We start from the raw sequence: 21,831 nt of genomic DNA on the forward strand, positions 1-21,831 counted from the left end.
TTTGAGAAATCATTATTAATGATTCAGGAAATCATTATTATAGTCAATGTATTTATGTTTTAAATTTTTTAGTCATGTTCTTTACTAGTGCTTAAGGCTTTTACATAACTTCAGCCTAATTAACAACCTAAAAGGTTGTATCATTCTTCATATGCTTAGATATGGCTGAGCAGATAATGATTTTGAATGCATAAATGCTTCATGTTGTTGATGTTGTAAGGGATTATAATCATGGCAAGGCAGATGAGTCTATTCTATGGACCTTCCATGTTGATACCGAAGGCTGAGGTCTATGACCAACATCCATTTGAATATGGATGTGGAAGCTGCAGATGGCTATGTTGGAGGATTCCATGATGGCAGTGTGCTTATTCTCTTTGAGTGAAAGAGACAGGGAAACTAGAAATAGAAGCTCTTGCCCGTCCATTGTAACTAGATATAAAATGAATTCAAGCAATCATTGAAAGCGGTATCATATCTCAAACAAAAATCTCTTAGGGGTATTTTGACAGGGCAACTACAAAATCTCCCAATCGATGTGGAGAAAGAGGTATACAACTTTCAGGAATCTAAGTGATCTCCATTTTGATGGCAATAGTTCTAGGAGGAGTTGGAGACATCAGGCGATCTAGAAGACAGAGAAGTATTGATGTGAGACATTATTTTTTTGGGATTATCAAGGTAAAAATAGTTCATTAAGCATATCCATGTCCTTTTATGGACAAGCCATTTAAAATCAGATTTTCCGAAATATACTTTCATAACATCTGAGCACAACCAGAAAGCGGATTGTTTATCCAAACAAGCTTGCAGAAGACTTTGATCGGCATAACGCTCACTGGAAGGCCTAAATGGCAGCAGCTTTTGCTGTGCAGTTTTGGATTCTTCTTTGGATATTTGATCAATGGTGTCTGTGAGGTAAGCCAAAGGTTGCTGTAATTTTGAAAGATTGTACCATGGTGTGCTTGGACTCTTTAGTCTGGTTAAAGATTAAAGACAATGCATGCTGGAAGGGGATTAAAGAGAAAGGGCATGAAAGAGAATGCATGCTTGAAGGGAATTCTGTTAGGAGATTTTACCTTTTGTTTCAATGTGTTGATGCCTGTGAGACCTGGAAGGATATGGCTATATATATCCCAGCATAAACTGGTTTTTATGTCAATGAGTAGTTTAAAGGGAGTGATTTCTCCTACGGGAAATGAATTCCTTGCCCATCCTTTAAATCCTTCCTCTCTGGTTACCTGTATATTGTCTTGAAATTCGTTTCTTTGCGGGTACCTGCGTATTATCTTGAAATTGCATTCTGTTACTGTTCAATCTCGTTTCTTGCTCTCCAAAATAGAGAAGGCATAATTTCTTTTTCATTATTTCTCTATTGGAGAGATGCTTCGGAGAAATTTGATGATCGTGGAAGATTTCACTGCAAATCTAAATGGCATAGTATCAAATTTGATGTTCTTAGTGAAATCTTTGGAAATTTAAGTAGAAATTTATATGGTTTCTTGCATCTCGGGTTTGAAAGAAGTTTCAACACTGCAGTGAAGAAATCTGTGATATCGGTATTTTTTTGTTGAAAACGAGTTGATGTTTGAACTTTGAATCTCAAAATGAGAAATATAATTTAGTAAAGCTGCTTAACCCTGTTTATGTTTGCAGGAATACGTATATAACAGGCTGCAATTCAGGTACGCTTTAAAGTTTCATGCGACGTCTGTTTAGCTTTATAATTTTCTTTGGTTATGGCTTCTATTTGTTTTTATTCTGTTGATTGATTCCTGGGATAGAATTTCAGCAATGGTTTACCCTTACTGAGGTTCGGTGTTTTCATTTTTTTTGCAGCTATGGATGGTATTTCACTTTTGTACAAGGTTTCGTGTACTTGGTTCTTATTTATTTGCAGGGCTTCAGAGTAAAGCACATCGTAAATCCATGGAAAACATATGTGAAACTCTCTGCTGTTCTTATGGGATCCCATGGACTGACCAAAGGATCCCTTGCTTTTCTTAATTATCCTGCTCAGCTGATGTTCAAATCTACAAAGGTAGGTATCTGCAAAACACAATTTTGCTTTAAAAGGCAATGATGATAGAGGAGTATAACTCAGATCATGGTCTTCACATTCAAAACAGGCAGCCATTTACAGTTATTTTGATTATTTAATGTGTTTTGCGAATTTGGGTACTCTTTTTTTAATCTGTACTCGATTCAAAATATAATGGTATGCTCCAAATTTGAATATTATTGCTGGATTTTGTTTTGAGGACCTCTGTATCGGTTCTGTGACGGATAAAATCTCAGACATCAATTAGAGCTGAAATTATTTACCTTTGATCGAATTGATCAGGTTCTACCGGTGATGGTGATGGGAGCTTTTATACCTGGGCTGAAGCGGAAGTATCCTGTGCATGAATATGTTTCTGCTGTACTTCTCGTAGTCGGTTTAATCGTTTTCACGCTCACAGAAACCAGCGGATGGTTGCAGCGGATGCGCAGAGCAGGCGTAGAGCAGGTTGCAGAGGATATGCAGAGCAGGATGCAGAGGTTGTTAGCAGCGGATGCGCAGAGCAGGTTGCAGAGGAATCCACGTTCGAAAATGAATTTTAATGAAATGGGCGCGAGGGAAGGGTTTCAAATGAAAATGGGTCCCGGTGCGCTGACGTGGATGGCAGGAACGGAGGGACGGGGCGGGCGGGCCTCGTTGGTGGGTCCCGGGTATGTCACCGGAAACGCGAAGTCGCCCGCCGGAGTTATGTATGCCATCCCAAGTTTGTGCACCACATACATAGATGGCAAGGGTATTTATGACTCAATATATGGCTGGTTAGCCCTTGCCACACAAAACATGACCAAATAACTATTAAAACAATCAAAATAAAAACATATACTTTATTACGATTATACTTATATTTATAGATTTTTTCCGTAGGATTTTGGAAACGCCTTTTAATGTTTGGAATAATGAAAGAAACAGGTATAACAAGGCACTTTTCTTAGTGCGTTATACGGCTGGGTTATTATACAACCAAATTTAAGACTAGTGGTGTATATTTCTTGGGTTGGTTTTTTTTCCATATTTTCTCTGTTTTTATTTTGTGTGGAATATGAAAGGGACTTTTAGAATGCTAAGTTTGATTTTTTTTATATTTGTTTAAAGAGTCTTTCAAACTGTATTAAAAATATATTTTCAATATTGATAAATCACAATTTTATCGAAATTTTATTAAAAATACATTTTAAATAGATTATCTATATATATAGACACTCTGAAATGTTGTGATTATTGTATTGTATGTGCTTTTATATATATATATATATATATATCTCTGAAATGTTGTGATTATTGTATGTGATATAATTTATGATGAGTTTGAAAAGTACACTCATAATCAATGGTTGCTTAATTTTAAGATATTTTGAATAGAAATTAAATGAATATTATGTGTTTGCGAAGGTATAGAGATCGATGTCAAATTTTGGTGAGAGAATCAACTCCATGATTTCAGAGGAAAATAATTGAGAATCATTTGATCCATCCTAAAATAAACATGGTTGGCCTTAGTTGACAATGGTTAATTTTCATATTGATAAAAACCTTGTCACACTATGACATTGGACCATGGTTGATTTTCAAATCAAGAGAATCTTTCTCACAATGCAACATTTGACCATAGTTGACCATGTTTGGCTATGATTGGCTTAGATTATAAACCTAAGCGAATAATATTATACCCTAGGAATATGAACCCTTAAATTAATAAACCCGAAGGATTGATATTATAAACCCAAGGGAGTAATAATTCCAATGGATTAAAATTATAAATGCAAGATATATAAACTGTAAGATAAATATTATAAACCATAAAATAAACATGGTTGACCATGATATATAAATTGTAAGATAAATATTATAAACCATAAAATAAGGGATTGACATTAAAAACCTAAGGGAATAATAAACCCAGAGGATTAATATTAAAACCCCAAGGGATTATGAACCCAAGGGAATAATATTAAATCCGTGGGACTAATATTATAAACCCAAGGTATATAAACCCTAAGATAAATATTATAAACACTAAAATAAACATAGTTGACCTTGGTTGACCATGGTTGATTTTTATATTGAGATAATCCTTGTCATAATACGACATTCAACCATGGTTGACATGCTTAACAATCGTTGATTTTCATATCAAGTCAATCTTTGTCACAATGCAACATTCGACCATGGTTTACCGTGATTGACCATGGATGACCATGTCCGATTTTATAAAACATGCTTGACCATGGCTGACCATTGTTATCATATTGAGACAATATTTCACATTGATTTTCATAGTGATAAAATCTTTGTCACAATGCGACGTTGGACAATGGTTATTGATTTTCATATTGATAAAATCTTTGTCACAATGCGATGTTGCACCATGATAGACCATGATTGAATTCATAAAACATGGTTGAACATGATTGACCATGATTGATATTATAAACCTAAGGGTATAATAAACCCTAGGGATCAATTTTAAAAACCAAAGTGATTATAAACCTAAGGGAATAATAAAACTAAGGGATAAAGGGTAATAAACCAATGTATATGAACACTACGATAAATATTATAAACCATAAAATAAACATAGTTGACCATGATTGATTTCCATATGGAGACAATCCTTATCACAATGCAATGTTGGACTATGGTTGACCATGATTTATTTTTATATTGAGACAATTTTTATGTTAATAGAAATATTAATAAATATTATTATGTTAATAAAAATATCAATAAATATTATTATGTTAATAAAAATATTATTAAATATTATAAACCCAAGGGATTCATATTATAAACCCAATAGATTAATAGTAAAGTCCCAAGGGATTATGAACGTAAGGGAATGCTATTGAACCAAAGGAAATAATATTAAACCCACGGGTTTAATATTATAAACCCTAGGTATATAAACCAAAAGATAAATATTATAAACCATAAAATACACATCGTTGACCAAGGTTGATTTTCATATTGAGACAATCCTTGTCAGAATGCAATGTTGGCCATGGTTGAGCATGGTTAACCATGATTGATTTTCATATAGACAATATTTTTCACAATGTGACGTTGGGGCATGTTTGCCCATGGTTGATTTTCATATTGTGACAATCATTGTCAAATGCAACATTAGGACATGGTTGACTATGAATGATTTTATAAAACATGGTGGACCATGATTACTTTCCATATCGAGACGACATTTTTCACAATGTGACGTTGGACCATGGTTGACCATGATTTATTTTCATATAGAGACAATATTTATAATAATGCCACATTGGACCATGGATGACCATGGTTTATTTTCATATTGTGACAATCTTTGTCACAATGCGACATTTGACAATGGTTCACCAAGGATGGCTATGATTGACCATGATTGATATTATAAAGCCAATGGAATAATAAACCCAAGGGATTGATATTATAAACCCAAGGGAATAATAAACACAAGGTATATTAACCCTAAGATAAATATTATAAACACTAAATAAACATTGTTGACCATGGTTGATTTTCATATCGAGACAATCCTTGTCAAAATGTGATGTTGGACCAAGGTTGACCATGCTTAACCATGGTTGATTTTCATATCAAGGCAATCTTTGTCACAATGTGGTGTTTGACCATGGTTGACCATGATTTACCATGGATGATCATGTTTAATTTTATAAAACATGGTTGACCATGGTTGACTGTTATGAAACCAGCTCAAGAAAAGATAGAAAAGATAGATCAACGCCTTAGAATTCAGCCTCTTCGAGGGGGCAACCTCCTTTACATTACATAAATGAACAATTCTTGGATGATTCAAATGACAAAACCTCCTTTCTATATATAGGAGTCTAAGGAGTCACAATATAATCCAGCCGACCTAACAATAATAATATAAAGCCACAAAAATAACAATAGAGGGATTCTATGGGGCACAGTAATAACAATATGGGGGCAATAGGGGCACAACAATATTAATAAGGGGTATAACTACAATAGTAATGGGGTAATCACTAGTATTATAGGGACCCAACATGCCCCTCTCCTTCAAAAAAGTGTTGTCCTCAACGCTTGAGTAGTTCTGGATACTTCTGCATAAAATTCTCATCCTCCCATGTGGAATCTTCAGCGGATAAGTTCTTCCACTTGATAAGATACTCTGAAATTGATCGATTTCGTAGCTGTCGAGTTCTTGTTTCTATGACTGCTTCCGGTTCCAATATAATTTTTCCTTCCTCGTCAAGTTCTGGCAATATTGTTTGAACTGGGAGCTTGTCGCCTATAACCTTCTTTAAACATGAAACATGGAAAACTGGGTGCAATCGAGAAGCTGCAGGAAGCTCCAATTTGTATGCCATAGTACCAATCTTTTGCAACACCTTGTACGGACCATAATACTTTGGTGATAATTTATTATCCTTCTTAGCTTGCTTGAGGGACATTTGCTTATATGGTTGTAGCCGTAGGAATACCCAATCACCTACATCAAAACTTCTTTCACTGCGATGTTGATCTGCCTGTTGTTTCATTCTATTCTGTGCCAACACGAGGTTATCCTTTAAGAGTTGGAGGACTTGTTGTTGATGTTCGATGTGATGTTCCACTGCCTGAACCTTAGAATTTTCTCTTAAATATGATGTGATGGATGGTGGTTGATACCCATAAAGTGCCATAAATGGGGTCATTTTTGTTGCTGTATGGAAGGAAGTGTTATACCACCATTCAGCCAGAGGCAACCATTTGACCCATTGTGTCTGTTTATCAGATACAAAGCAACGAAGATATCCTTCCAAACATTTGTTTACTATCTCAGTTTGCCCATCAGATTGAGGATGATAAGATGAGCTATGAGCTAACTGAGTACCAAGACAAGAAAATAATTTTGTCCAAAAATTTCCAGTGAAAATGGGATCTCTGTCACTTACAATAATCTTTGGGTTTCCATGTAGCTTTTGAATTGTTTCCATAAATGCAGTAGAAACTGTACTGGCTTTAAATGGATGTGATAATGCACAAAAGTGTGCATACTTGGTAAGTCTGTCAACTACCACCATGATGACACTCTTTCCCTCAGACTTGGGTAAACCTGTGATAAAATCCATTGAAACCTCCTCCCAACGTTGGCTTGGAATGGATAAAGGTTGTAATAGACCCGGTGTCTTAATTGTTTCAACTTTATTTTGTTGGCAAACCAAACATTCCGCCACAAACTTTTGAATATCTGATTTAAGGCCATCCCAAAAAAATTCCTTCTTAACCCTGTGGTAAGTTTTTAAAAATCCTGAGTGCCCTCCTAAGGGAGAAGTGTGCAATTCCATAAGAATCTTTTGTTTTAGCTGGGAATTCTTACAGAGGTATAAGCGATCTTTGTACCATAACGAATCATTTTGCCAGCTAAATGTATCAGACATACTGGAATCTTGTTGTAACTTTCGAATAAGTGCCCACACTTCTTCGTCATTCTTCCATTCCTCCCTTGCTTCGTTTATCCAATCTGGTTGGATAATAGAAATGGTGCACAACAATGCTTCCACATCCTCATCCTTTCTTGAGAGTGCATCTGCCACCACATTTTGCTTCCCTTTTTTGTAGATGATTTCAAAGTCATAACCCAACATCTTTGTGACCCACTTTTGTTGCTCTTCAGAGGATAATCTTTGTTCTAAAAAGTATTTAAGGCTATCATGATCCGTTTTTACCTTGAAGTGTCTTCCCATTAGGTAGGGTCGCCATTTCTTAAGTGCATGGAGTATTGCCAACATTTCCTTCTCATAAATAGCTTTGCTTAAAAACTTTCCCTTGATTGGACGACTTTCAAAAGCAATGGGTCTTTCATCTTGCATTAGAACAACACCAATTCCATTTCCTGAAGCATCACATTCCACAATAAAGGTTTTTGTGAAGTCCGGTGTAGCTAAGACCGGTGCTTGGCACATTGCCTCTTTAAGATGTTCAAAGGCCTTTGTTGCTTCCGGAGTCCATGAAAATGCATCTTTCTTCAATAATGTTGTTAGAGGTGCTGCTATTCTCCCATAATTCTTAACAAACTTGCGATAATACCCTGTCAACCCAAGAAATCCTCGCAGATGCTTTATGGATGTGGGGATTTTCCATTCCTTAATGGCTTTAATTTTGCTAGGGTCTACCTTAACTCCTTCATGAGATACAATATGACCCAAATATTCCACCTCCTGGACTCCAAAGAAACATTTGGATCTTTTTGCATATAATTGTTTCTCCTCCAATAGTTGTAGCACCTGTCAACATGTTCAACATGATCCTTCCAAGACTTGTTGTAGATTAGTATATCATCAAAAAATACTAACACAAATTTTCTAAGGAATGGTTTGAAAATTGAATTCATCAAACCTTGAAATGTTGAAGGTGCATTGGTAAGGCCAAAAGGCATGACCAAAAATTCATAATGACCCTCATGAGTTCTAAATGCTGTTTTCGGAATGTCTTCAATCTTCATTCTGATTTGATGATATCCTGAACGAAGATCCAACTTGGTGAAGTAAATTGATCCATGCAATTCATCCAGTAATTCATCAATGACAGGAATGGGGAACTTATCTTTAATAGTGAGCTTGTTGAGCTCCCTATAATCCGGACACATGCGCCATGATCCATCCTTCTTGTGCACCAATACTACTGGAGCAGAGAAAGAACTTTGACTCGGTTGAATTATACCAGCCTCTAGCATTTCTGCAACCATACGTTCAATTTCACTTTTTTGGACATAGGGATATCTGTACGGCCTGATGTTTGGAGGAACACTTCCTGGAATCAGATGAATAGCATGATCATGATCACGCATAGGTGGGAGACCTTTGGGAGTCTCAAATACCTTGGAATGATTGTCCAGGACTTTTTGGAGATCTGGAGAAATAGATGATTCCGATGTGGAAACATCTAGCGAACATAATTGTGCAATTACACCTCTTTGCTCCTTTTTTAGAAGCTTTGTCATACCATTAGAGCTGATTATCTTTCCTGGTTTCCCTGCAATACCCCTTAATTCAACTTCCTTTCCTTCCGTAGAAAATTTGATGAAAAGTTCTTGAAAATTAAAAGCTATTGTACCCAAGGATTGTAGCCATTGGACTCCTAGTACAACATCAACACCTCCCATTGGAATGGAAAGCATTGGGCTAGTCAATACATATTCTCCCATGGATAGCTTGATATTATGGCACTTTCCAGAGCAATTTATTGTTCCTCCATTTGCAATCATCACTTGACACTCTGGTGCTGGATATAGGAAGCAATTCAATTCTTTTGCTACCCTACAATGAATAAAATTGTGGGTGCTTCCTGAATCAATCAACACTATTACCTTTTTCTTCTTGATTTGTCCTTCTATCTTGATGGTTTGAGGAGTGGTAATTCCCGCCAATGCATTACAAGATATGGTCGGATTTATTTGTTCTTCATCTAGGCTTTGTTCCTGGAGTATATCCTCTTCTTTTGACCTTTCTTGCTCCTTTTCTTCTTCCTCTTCACAATCTATGTAGAATAATTTCTTCTCAGCACACTTATGACCTTTAGTGTATTTGCTATCACAACTGTAACAAAGCCCTTTTGCTCTTTTTTCTTCCAATTGTTGTGGTGTCAACCTTATAGGTTGTGGAAGACTAGGGCAACAACACTTCCGTCTTTATAGTTGTGAGTGGTATGCTTCCTGGTTGCCATAATTTTGCTTTCCATTTTTCTTGCTAACCTGAATGCCTTCTCTAATGAATCAGGTTCCCAAAGGCGAACATCATGTTGGATATTATCCTTTAAAGACCCTATGAACACATCAATCCTATGCTCCTCTGGAATATCTTTTACCCTTATGTTCAATTTTTGGAACTCCTCAATGTGCTCCATTATTGAACCCTTTTGTTTGAGACTTATCAATTGGCTAAAAAAAGTGTTGCTTTTTGTATCCTCATAATGTGCTATCAATTCTTCCGTAAAAATTGCCCAAGTGATAAATTGTTTACGAGAGCAAAGCCATTGATACCATACAAACTGATTTGGTTCCAAATATAAAGTTGCCATACGTACCTTTTGTGTGTTTTGCACATTATTGAGATCGAAGAATTGCTCCATCTGTAATATCCATGTGGCAGGATCCTTGCCATCAAACTTCCTCATATCGATTTTTGGAATATGGTGAGTCTTCGATCCAACATTAGAGTCTATGGAATCATGATTAACATTTCTTTTGTTCTCATCATGAGTTTCCTTTAGTACCCTTTCACCCTTAGTAACCATTTCTTGTAGCAACTTATTCATATTTATCTTCAATTCTTCCATCTTATCATCCATGCCATCAATTTTAGCTTCTATGCCTTTCTTTAAACCATCCATCTTAGCTTCTACATCTTTCCTTAAACCATCCATATTAGATTCTGTTGCTTTTTGTGCAAGTGACACTTGTTCTTGTAATTTTGATATATCATATAGCATTTCTTCTTCTTCTTCATGAGTCATGCTAGAGCTTTCAGGTTCCTTACTAGGTGTTTGCATTTTCTTTCCTTGGGGCATCAGTTACCGATAATAATGCTCTATTATGCCCTTTGAATTCCTTCAAAACAAATTTTCAAACCAAGCTTGAGCAAAAATTTAAGAAAATCTACACAACAGTTTTCACTTTGTAGGAGCTCGATATTGCCTCTAATGTGTCTCTGTACTTTCCGATCATCTAGTTTTGAATTTGTGAACTACAGTAGCCCTTTGTGTCCTCTTTCCAATGCCACAAGTCTGACCCAAATTGGATTCTCCAAGGAAGAGTTATGCGAAATCTCCCACAGTGACTTGATTATAGACTAGTTCAGTAGAACGAACTTGTACGACGTGCCACGAGTCACTGTTCCGACCTTTGGATCTGAAAAATGCATACAAGAAACTGCAGCCCGTCCTCTTTCTGTACCTTCTTACGAAATTTCAATCCGATCCCCAGAGAGAAAGTTATGACGATTTTTCCCAGGTCACCTGTTTGGAATGTAATTCAGGAGTTTGCAAAAAGACCAACTTCCTCAAATCATATCTCCGCAAATATAGCGCAAAAAGCTCTGAAATTCGGACCCGAGGTTCAGCGCGATTTCTTCTCAAATGGGGTTTTTTTGCAATTTCTGAAAAGTCACAGAAAAAAAGTTATAGTGAAAATGCCACGATGACCTTTTTGGAGCAGCGAAACCCTAGAATCCAAAGCTCTGATACCAAATGTTATGAAACCAGCTCAAGAAAAGATAGAAAAGATAGATCAACGCCTTAGAATTCAGCCTCTTCGAGGGGGAAACCTCCTTTACATTACATAAATGAACAATTCTTGGATGATTCAAATGAAACAACCTACTTTCTATATATAGGAGTCTAAGGAGTCACAATATAATCCAGCCGACCTAACAATAATAATATAAAGCCACAAAAATAACAATAGAGGGATTCTATGGGGCACAGTAATAACAATATGGGGGCAATAGGGGCACAATAATATTAATAAGGGGTATAACTACAATAGTAATGGGGTAATCACTAGTATTATAGGGACCCAACATTGACCAAGGTTGACCATGATTGGCCATGGTTGACCATGATGGGCCATGGTTGGCCATGATTATCATATTGAGACAATCTTTGTCATAATGTGACTTTGGACCATGCTTGAGACAATGATTGATTTTCATATTGAGATAATCCTTTTCACAATGTCACGTTGGACCAGGTAGATCGTGATTACATTTATAAAACATGTTTAACCAAGATTGGCCATGGTTGATCATGATTGATATTATAAACCTAATGGAATAATAAACTCTAGGGGTTAATACTAAAAACCCAAGTTATTATAAACCTAAGGGAATAATATTAAACACCAGGAATATTAATCGTTAGATTAATAAACACAAGGGATTTATATTATAAACCAAAGTGAATAATAAACACAAGGGATACAAAATTTTAAACCCAAGGTATATAAACCTAAGTTAAATATTATAAACCTTAAAATAAACATGGTTGACCATGGTTGATTTCCATATTGAGACAATCCTTGTCACGATGTGACGTTGGATCATGGTTGACTGTGGTTGACCATGATTGATTTTCATATCGATATAATATTTGTCATAATGCGACATTGGACCATAGTTGATTTTCATATTGAGACAATCTTTATGTTAATAAAAATATTGTTAAATAATATCATGTTAATAAAAGTATTATTAAATATTATAAACCCAAGGGAATAATAAACCCATGGGATAGATATTATAAACCCAAGGGATTAATACTAAAACCTCAAGGAATTATGAACCCAAGGGATTAATACTAAAAACCCAAGGGATTATGAACCCAAGATAATAATATTAAACCAAGGGATTAATATTATAAACCCAAGGTATATAAACAAGAAGATAAATATTATAAACCATAAAATAAACATGGTTGACCAAGATTGATTTTCATATAAACAACCTTTGTAAAAGTGTGACGTTGGACCATGATTACCCATGGTTGATTTTCATACTAAGATAATATTTATGTTAATAAAAATATTATTAAATATTATAAACCTGAGGGAATAATAAACCCAATGGATTAACACTAAAACCCTAATCGATTATGAACCCAAAGAATAATATTAAATACAAGGGATTAATATTACAAACCCAAGGTATATAAATCAAAATATAAATATTATAAACCATAAAATAAACGTGGTTGACCATGATTGATTTTCATATAGACAATATTTGTCAAAATTTGACATTAGAGCATGGCTTCCCATGGTTGATGTTCATACTGAGATAATCATTGTCATAATGCCACGTTGGAACATGGTTGACCATGAATGGTTTTATTAAACATTGTTGACCATGGTTGACGATTGATGACCACAATTGATATTATAAACCGAAGGGAATAATAAACCCAAGCGATAATACTAAAAACCCAAGGGATTATAAACGTAGGGGAATCATATCAAACCCAAGGTATATAAACCCTAAGATAAATACTATAAACCCTTAAATAGGCATGGTTGACCATGGTGGATTTTCATATTGAGACAGTCTTTGTCACACAGCGACGTTGGACCATGCTTGACCACAGTTGAATCCTTAGATGAATAAACCCAAGGGATTGATATAATAAACCTAAGGAATTAATACTAAAACCCCAAGAGAAAAATATTAAACCCAAGGGATTAATATTGTAAACTCAAGGTATGTAAACCCAACATAAATATTATAAACCCCAAAATAAACATCGTTGACCATGGTTGAATTTCATGTTGAGATAATCCTTGTCACAATGCAATCCTAGACCATGGTTTACATGGTTGACCATGACTGATTTTCATATAGTGACAATATTTGTCACAATGTGACGTTCATGGGGGCTTCAATGGGGAGCAATACCATACCACGTGAGTTCATATTAGGGGATATATATTGAGGAAAAAATAACATAATATATTAAACATATATTAGTCGGTAAAGGGTTTTTATGTTGGCAGGTACAAAAAATGGAGCTCAAATTTAATGAAAAAATATAAAGAGGTATAAAAAATGTTAATGAAAAAATGGATACCTACAATATCTAGTGAAGTTAGGGGTGTTTTAAATTGGGGAGGTGATAGTATTTATATTGGTAGGGGGTTAAATAATGTGATTTTATAGGTATTTTTCAATATGTAGTCAAATTAGGGGTATTGTTTACTTTTCCACGAGCACACATGATATTTCAGAGGTTCATTGAGTGAAGCCCCTGTGGCGACATTGGACTATGGTTGACTATAGTTGATTTTCATATTAAGATAATCATTGTCACGATGTGTAGAAATTATGTTATATATTAGCAACTGCTCATGAAGTTTTAACTAAAATCACAAGACACAAACCTACTCTACTATTATGCAGACATTATTTCACAATTTAGAACAAAAAATTCAGACATGCACAAAGAAATAACACACAGGCCACATATTTTTATATGGGGAAAGCATTATTCTAAAACCCCTAATTCCTGCTTGCATTAATAAGATGATATAGAGATTTAATACAATTTATTTGCTCAACTGAGCTTACCTTGCAAGTGCACAACCTGTTTCTTTGCTCACTGAGGGCATCTGACCCATACTTAGTCAAATTTTTCCTTTGATTGAGCCCCTATTTCCTTGCACCATTCCTTGAGGAATTATGCCCCTATTATTTATGAAATTCCTCTAATTGATAGCTCAATTCCCTGAAGATGATCAATTGGTTGCATGCAACTCTTGTACACTCAGAACTAGTCTACCACTGATGTTACACTACCTTGTAATCTCTAAATCAATTGGGTAACTCAAATTATCTACATGCATGAGATAATTTTGGGCTGATTGATCAGTTAAATAGATGATCACTGAGTTTGACTAAAGTCCCACTACACAACTTGACCCCCCACTAGTTCTGCTAATAGTTGGAACTAGTTTAACTAAAAACAACTAAAATTAACTCAACCTAGGCTCCTAAAATTTAGGAATCACTACATACAACTAAACTTCGTGCCCTTAACTCAAATTAATTGAGCCAAACTCCGATTTTATAGGAACGAACACAAGAAAACTAAACTTGAACTCATTAACTCCTACAACTCGAATTTATTGAGTAAATTGGGTGACACAAGCCAGGTCACTCAAGTTAACATCATCCAAGTTGTCTGCAAATGTGGAAATATGAATTTTCTCAATTTGATCAAGGGAAAATCAAATTGAGAATTTCTTGTTGCTTTTTCAACACTCCATCTTAGAAATAAGGGGATTATCAACCACCCCTATCCTACACCTATGGAAATCAAACTTCCCTCTTGAGCCTTTGTCAAAATATCTCCATCATGTTCCTCTATCAAAATGTACTACAACAACATGATTCACCTCTGCACACAATCCCATAGATGGTGATACTGGATATCTATATGCTTAGATCGATCGTGAAAAACATGATTTTCAGAGAGCTTGATGTAACTCTGTTTATCACAATAGATCACAGTTGGACCCATCCGCTGACCAAATAATCCAATAAGTATATCTCTCATCCAGATAGACTCACATGTTGCTTCACTAGAAGCCATGTATTCTTCTTTTCCCGAGTTGACTGCCACAAATATTTGCTTCATGTTGTACCAATAAATTGCTGTGGACCCAAAGCTGAAAATTCCACCTCATGTACTATTCTGATATGATGGAATCCTCACCCAATCTGCATCTGTGAAGCCATGCAACTTCACTCCCTTTGTCCTTTTGGTACCATAGTCAAAATTCAATAGTGCCTCTAAGGTACCATTAAACATTCTTAGCTTCCCTCCAAAATAATTTGGTTATTTGAACCATAGCTTGGCTCAATTGGTTGACTGCATAACACATATCTAGCTGTGTGCTGAAGATACATGAGTGAACCGATCAACCGCCAGTAAACAATAGCATCCACTTCCTCACCTGAAGCCACATCCTCTTTAGTCCAGTTGGTCGCTAGATGAGTCTCCATGGGTTTGCATCTATCCATGTGGAACATATGACATATCTTGTTGGCATACTTTCCTTGAGAGATAAACAATTCCTCATCTCATTTCCACACTTGCAATCCAACGAAGTAGTGCATGAGACCTATGTCCTTCATTTCAAACTCTCTTGCAAGGTCCTCCTTGAAATATCTGAGCAATTGTTCATCACCAGTTAAAATCAAGGCACCAACATATAAGACAATAATAATCAATTTACCTTCTACCAAAATATGATAGAAGTTTTCATTCGCTTCACTTTTAGTGAAGCCAAAATCAGTGAGATAACTATCAATCTTGGTGTACCAAGCATAGGGTGTTTTCTTGAGACCATAAAATGCTTGCTTGAGTTTTCACACATGATACTCTCGATCAAAGTCTCGAATCCTTCTCGTTGCTCGAGCTACACCTCCTCCTTAATAACTCCATTGAGGAATGTTGTTTTCACATCCATTTTATGTATCTTCCATCCCATCTGTGCACATAGAGCAAGAATTGATCTGTTGGATGAGTACATTGCCACATGAGAAAAGTTATCCTCATGGCCAATCCCTTCAACCTGAGAGTATCCCTTGGCTACAAATCCTCTGTGTGGGGACTCATCCTATGGACTTGACTTGATTGTGAGCTTCTTGTCATTCAACACTTCGACTGCAGCCCATCTCCTTCCCACAATAGAATATATTGTTGTGTACTCCTCATGCTGGATGCACTCCTCTTTTTCAATGTTGATAATTCAAAATAAACCAATTCATTCTTATAATCAGCAGGAAAAAACACTTATACCTTCATCAATCAGATGCACCTTTCTATTTATTCTTTTTGGCTTCTTTCATCTCACCTATTCAGCCCTTCAGGAAATTCTCTTCGTTCACTAAAGAGAAACAGAGGGTCTACTCCCCATGAGTAGATCATCCTCCTTCTTCCTCCATACCTTCAATGGTTGAGTCTCGATAGAAGCATTACCATCTTTCTTCTCCTTTATCCCTATTTGGGTCTTCTCTTAGATGCACATGGGTAGAGGAAACTTATATTTTACCTCCTCTTTCTTCACCCAAATCCTTTTGATTCCTTTCTTCCTTATAGAGAGGTCCATCACACGGGTAAGAGGATCATTCGCCTTATTTCTTCCTCCTCTTTTCATCTTATTCTTTTGACATAAAGCACTGAAGAAATGTCTATATATCTCAACTCCATTCTCTCTCCTTGTCTTCAAATCCCAGACTACTCCATTCATATGCATATGATGAGAAGAATTCCATTTCTTGTCATTTCTATAGCCAACTCTCTTGTTCCTGAGATTTCCATAGTTGTAGCATTAAATATGGCTTAAGAACGGGGCAGAGGAGTTACTCATTTTTACAACTCTTTTGTCAAAACTCCTCTCGTGTCCAACATGCCTTCTCCTAGCCTTTTGTGAATTCCTGGGTTGTTGCTACAAAACAGATCTTGTTTCCTTGCATGGAATCTATAATATATGGATTTATGTCCAAAATTATTGCAAGAAAGACAATACCCATAAAAAGGATTTTGATGACAAAGGTTACATTTTCTTTGTAGGATTTGTCCTTGAGTAGGAAAGGACCTCTGCTAGCTCTTCATGTGCCTTCTATGACAGATTTCATTTCTATCATGCACTCTTTCTTGCAGTTTCCTTGTCCTCTTCTGTTGCACTTCCTCATGCTGCTTCTTAGCCTTCTGGTGCTGCCTTTTCTTCTTTTTCTGTTGTTGCTTTCCTTACCATAGCTGGTGTCCAACAACCTTTCTTTCATTGTTGTTGTTGGAACCTTGGACTCCCTTTACCTAGGAGGTTGACCCTTCATCCTTCACCATCTTGGAGCTTCGTTTTTGTTTGAGGCCCAAACCAACCTTGATGAGTGGGGATCCTTGCTTAACAATAATCTCATCCAAGGCCTTTTTTCTCCCCTCAAGCTTCTGATAATGAGACAATGCTTTATTTGAATTATCTAAGTCATGTCTCAATGAGACTTCTTCATTTTGTAGTCACTCATAGTAAGCTTCCTTCTCACTCAGTTGGTTGGTTAACATCCCAGTCAGTCTGCTAACCTCTTCTTGTTGAGCATTTAGTTCAACTATTGTTTTTCTCAACTTCTCATTCTCAAGCTCATAGATTTTCAGTTGTTGTTATCACTTGAGATTTTCCTCTGATAGTTCCTTGATCTCCTTTAGGACAGAGATCAACTTCTTTCTAAAAAATATCCTTTCGTCTAGATCTTTTTCCTCACTAGCAAAGGTGATACCTGAGTTATCATTGATATCTAAGCCCATCTATGTGTCCATGGAGTCTTCTACATGTCTAAGGGTTATCCCTTCATCATCACTACCTGAGGTATTCTCATTTACTCCTATGGATGAGCACAATGAGAATCTCTCTTCATCTTTAGAGGATATCTTATTTGCTATTTCTACTAAAATGGCTCTATCTTCATTAACACTACTATATGCATGGCTCTCTCTATATTCAAGTGATTCACATGAACATCTAGATAATGAATGACATATTCCTTTATATTTATCACAAAGAAATAACATACATGATAAGTAACATGGTCTCTCTTTTGAGACTTCTTCATCACCACATCGAGTATGATGAGCAACAACTTCTAGATATTATTATTCATTGCTAGAGCAACAGGGCTCCTCAGCCTTTTCTCGAGCCACCTGGCTATCTCTAGCATACAGATATTGCAGTCTGTCCAACACTTCCTTTGTTGACTCACAGTGCCTCAATTTATCAACATCTAAAATAGATAGCCATTTCATGATAATCTTTTGGGCTTCTTCATCCTACTTTCTCTTTTCTCCATTCAATACAAAGAGCCACATGTTAACACCCAGGTTGTTCCCTATGACTCCCAAGGGAATACGGCCGGGGTAACCACTAACCAATCTTTGGACTACAGTTTCTAGCCAAACTGTAATCAGAGAGGGCTCTCTCTTAATGATTTATCTCTGTTATGATGGTGTTTTTTAGGCTAGCTATTATGCTCAGGTTTTTTGTTTATGTTTTGGTTGAAGGGTTTCTTTCAGGTCTTATGATATAGTGTTTAGATAGTGAAATACCATTGGGCAATGGAGTCTGGAGTTGTGAAATGATTTGATATGCAGGATTGGTGGTGTTCAAACTGCAGGGCCTATTGTGTATTTTAGACAAACAAAGTTAGCTTAAATGGTGATGTATGTCAACCAACAGAAAGCAATTAAGAATTTTCTATTAAGTTGGTGAGGTGAAGGTGAACACACTGCACATGAGCAAAGCTTGAATTCCTGTGACAAAGGCCACTGTGAAAGGTGTATTCTGAAAGTGCAGCAATTAAGAATTACACTTATCTAGATTACAGCTGAAGAAAACATTCATAAACAACACAGATTGAACTCAGGGTACTCAGTGAATAAATCCTGAAAGTTATTCTTTTTCCTTGTTGCTTAGTATTGAAAATCAGATAACATATATGGATTTTAGTAAAACAACGAATTAACAGAGAGAGTTACATAGACTTATTGTATGGTGAAATACACAGGAATCCAGCAGTTATCAACAGACACTAGAACGCATTCAACACTTCAGAAATCCGAGAAATTCCATCACTTTCTTTATTAAACTTCTGAAAGGATTACAGCATAAGAATTTCTTTAGGAGAAATCAACAACAACCCTTGCAAGCTCATGCGAAGGGGACTTTATAGGAATGTTTATACAAAATATCTCAGGCATTGAGTCATCTGAGAGAGGAAATATCTTCATAACTTCGTACAGAAAGTAGAAAAGAAGTTATTACAACTTTGAATGCAGCATAAATTCCCTTTATGTCTGTCAGAGGATAATGTGACCTTTGTAGGTCAGTGAGTCGGTTGAGCCACTTTGCTTTAATGCTGGAGAACACGTCTTTATGCTTGCTGCGCTGTATTTTCTCGCGTTTGCCACCTGTGATTGTGATTGCTGCTGTGGTGACCGAATAGCCCTGCTGAGTTGGCTCAGCCTTTATCTTTCCTCTGTATGCTTATCTACCAAAATTCTGCCTGTGTGTGACTACTTACGAACTGGACAAAAATTATCATTTACAGGTTCTGGCTTGATAATATTATCTATGTCAAATTTTTCCAGACTTCCTGTGTGGGCAATTGGTGCTTCACAATTGCCTCTATCGTTTCATCTGCTTCTGTATACTTAAAAAAGTTTGGAGGCACATCGAACAGATGATTGATCTCATTCATAATAAAAAATAGGTTGTCCACCCTATTGTATAAAGTTTGCCCTGATGCTGGCCCTGATTCTGCTGAAGTGCTGGGCCGTTTTGCAATTTGTCCTGCAGCATGGGCATCAACCCTCTTGATGTAGTTTTCAAGGGTAAGCAGTCTTCCTACACTGCTTAATATGCTGGGGAGGCCTCTGTTCTGTAATGCCTGAAATCTGTCCATGAACTTGTTGATTTCAGTCTGCATATCCTGGGTTCTTCTTTCCAGTGTTACAACCAGGTTTCGTAGTGTCAGGACCCTTTTAACCATTGAGATTGTCTCAGTCCTGTGAGCAATTCCCATGGTGGCCAGTTGAGAGCTTGTCCTGTTATTTAAAATATTTATCATTCTGGTGGCAGCATCAGGCATGTTGCCAAGACTTGCTCTAGCTCTGTGTATTTCCCTGTTTGCCTTTGTAATGAGTATTGTTTGTTCATCTATAGTCTCGATGTACTGCCACTGATTGGTGATAGACCGACCAATATTGGACCAAAGGACTGCTTTTAGCTATGCAGTCACCTTTTCTAGTGTGAGCTCCTTCTCAAGCTCAGTTATCCTCTTCTTTAGAGTTTTTATCTCTCGTTCCTTTTCAGCTGCATTCTGTTTGCTCTTATCATATCTCTCATTTATTTTAGCCAAAGATTCTTTGGCAGAATTGAGCTCCAGCATTTGAGCTTCCAGGACTTGAATTTCATTTTGGAGCTTCTGCATATCCAGACTATGAGTCTGTTCTATTGCTGGTGCAGTTGTTGATGTAGTTGGTGCTGTAGGCCCTGTTTGCTGAGGAGGAGGGGCAGTTGTTGGAGCAGTTTCTTCAAGATTGATTATTTCAGGAGGAGGCTGGGAGGTTTGACCCTCTTCTGTTTGTTTCAATGCTGCCTGTAGTGCTGCCTTTGCAGCCTCTGATTCTCCTAGTTTGTCTTGAGTCCGGATTAGCTCCTTGTATAGAGACATCAACAGGGTTGTGGCCTCTTGATCATGCCTTTGTTGGGCCACGTCATCTGTTTGAGGGTGGATTGTGGCAGGGAGTTTTATCTTTCTCCTCAATGCTGCCATGTCAGCATCCCTCAACTTCAATATCTCTTGGATCCCTTTGATATCTTTGGGATCATGTCCAATCTCAATGATTATTTCTTCCAAGGACCTTATTCTGTTGTCCTTTGCCTGGGATGATGCCCTCTCCAACTCTAGTTGAGAGGCTGTATTGTTAAGGCTATTTTGTAGCCTATAGTTATCCAAGGTCTGGTCTGCCAGGGAAGCATAGACCATCTCACCCGTTTGCTTGTGCAGTTCTATTTTGTCCATTGGGTGGATATCCTTGGCAAGGACTTCCAAGTTAGTCCTTAAATAATCAGAGGCAGTTTGGGGCTGTACTGTTGTTGGCATGAAATGACTCATGATCATTTTGCCTCCCTGCACATCATATGCAGACATGAGTCTTTGCTGATTGGTGGGAGCCAAGTTTAGCAGATGGTTGTACAACTGTCTTTTGATGGGCTCATTCCTCATCTTAATATCGATGAACTATTGTTTAATACTAGGCCCACCTTCCCTTTGCTTCCTGGAGGAACTTACTTCTCCTCCCATTGCCCTATCTTGTTCCTGTTGAAAGGAACTCGCTGATGTTTCCCTGCTGGGTGGGACCATACCCAGCGGCTGCCCTATTGGCATCTCTTCCTCTGAAAGAGGATTGATTCTCTGCCTCTTCTCCCCATGAGTTGCTGACGTTGTAAGGGGAGTTTCTCTGTCCCTTTTCCTGCTTGTGTCCTCCTTTTGTGGTGTTTGGAGTGTGGATGCCTCAGCTGAAGTCTCTTGCCTTGGAGGCTCAGTTTGTTCAGTGGACTTAGGGGCTTCCACTGTTTGCTTTTGCTGGGCAGGCTGTTCCTGCCTTTGTTCTTTTTGTTGTTGTTGCTCCTCTTGCTGCTGCCCTTCACCCTGCTGCTCCATCTCTTCTTGTTGCTGCACTAGGGTTTCCATTTCCTCTTCGGTCAT

General features: G+C 37.0%; 1 protein-coding gene across 1 annotated transcript in view; it reads left to right on the forward strand.

Moving 5' to 3' along the window:
* Positions 1-1,317: 1,317 nt before the first annotated feature.
* Positions 1,318-21,831, forward strand: part of LOC149213719 (uncharacterized) — a 109,225-nt gene continuing 88,711 nt past the window's right edge. Inside the window, exons 1-3 of the mRNA XM_089389123.1 lie at positions 1,318-2,041; positions 2,345-2,795; positions 2,914-2,971. Of these exons, the coding sequence (XP_089245249.1) occupies positions 1,964-2,041; positions 2,345-2,795; positions 2,914-2,971 (587 nt within the window). The 5' untranslated portion in view covers positions 1,318-1,963. The remainder of the gene's footprint in view (positions 2,042-2,344; positions 2,796-2,913; positions 2,972-21,831) is intronic.

Source organism: Pinus tabuliformis, chromosome 1_1, assembly GCF_031772625.1.
Source record: "Pinus tabuliformis cultivar Carrire ecotype Pingquan chromosome 1_1, CPIR1, whole genome shotgun sequence".
Classification (NCBI taxonomy): domain Eukaryota; kingdom Viridiplantae; phylum Streptophyta; class Pinopsida; order Pinales; family Pinaceae; genus Pinus; species Pinus tabuliformis.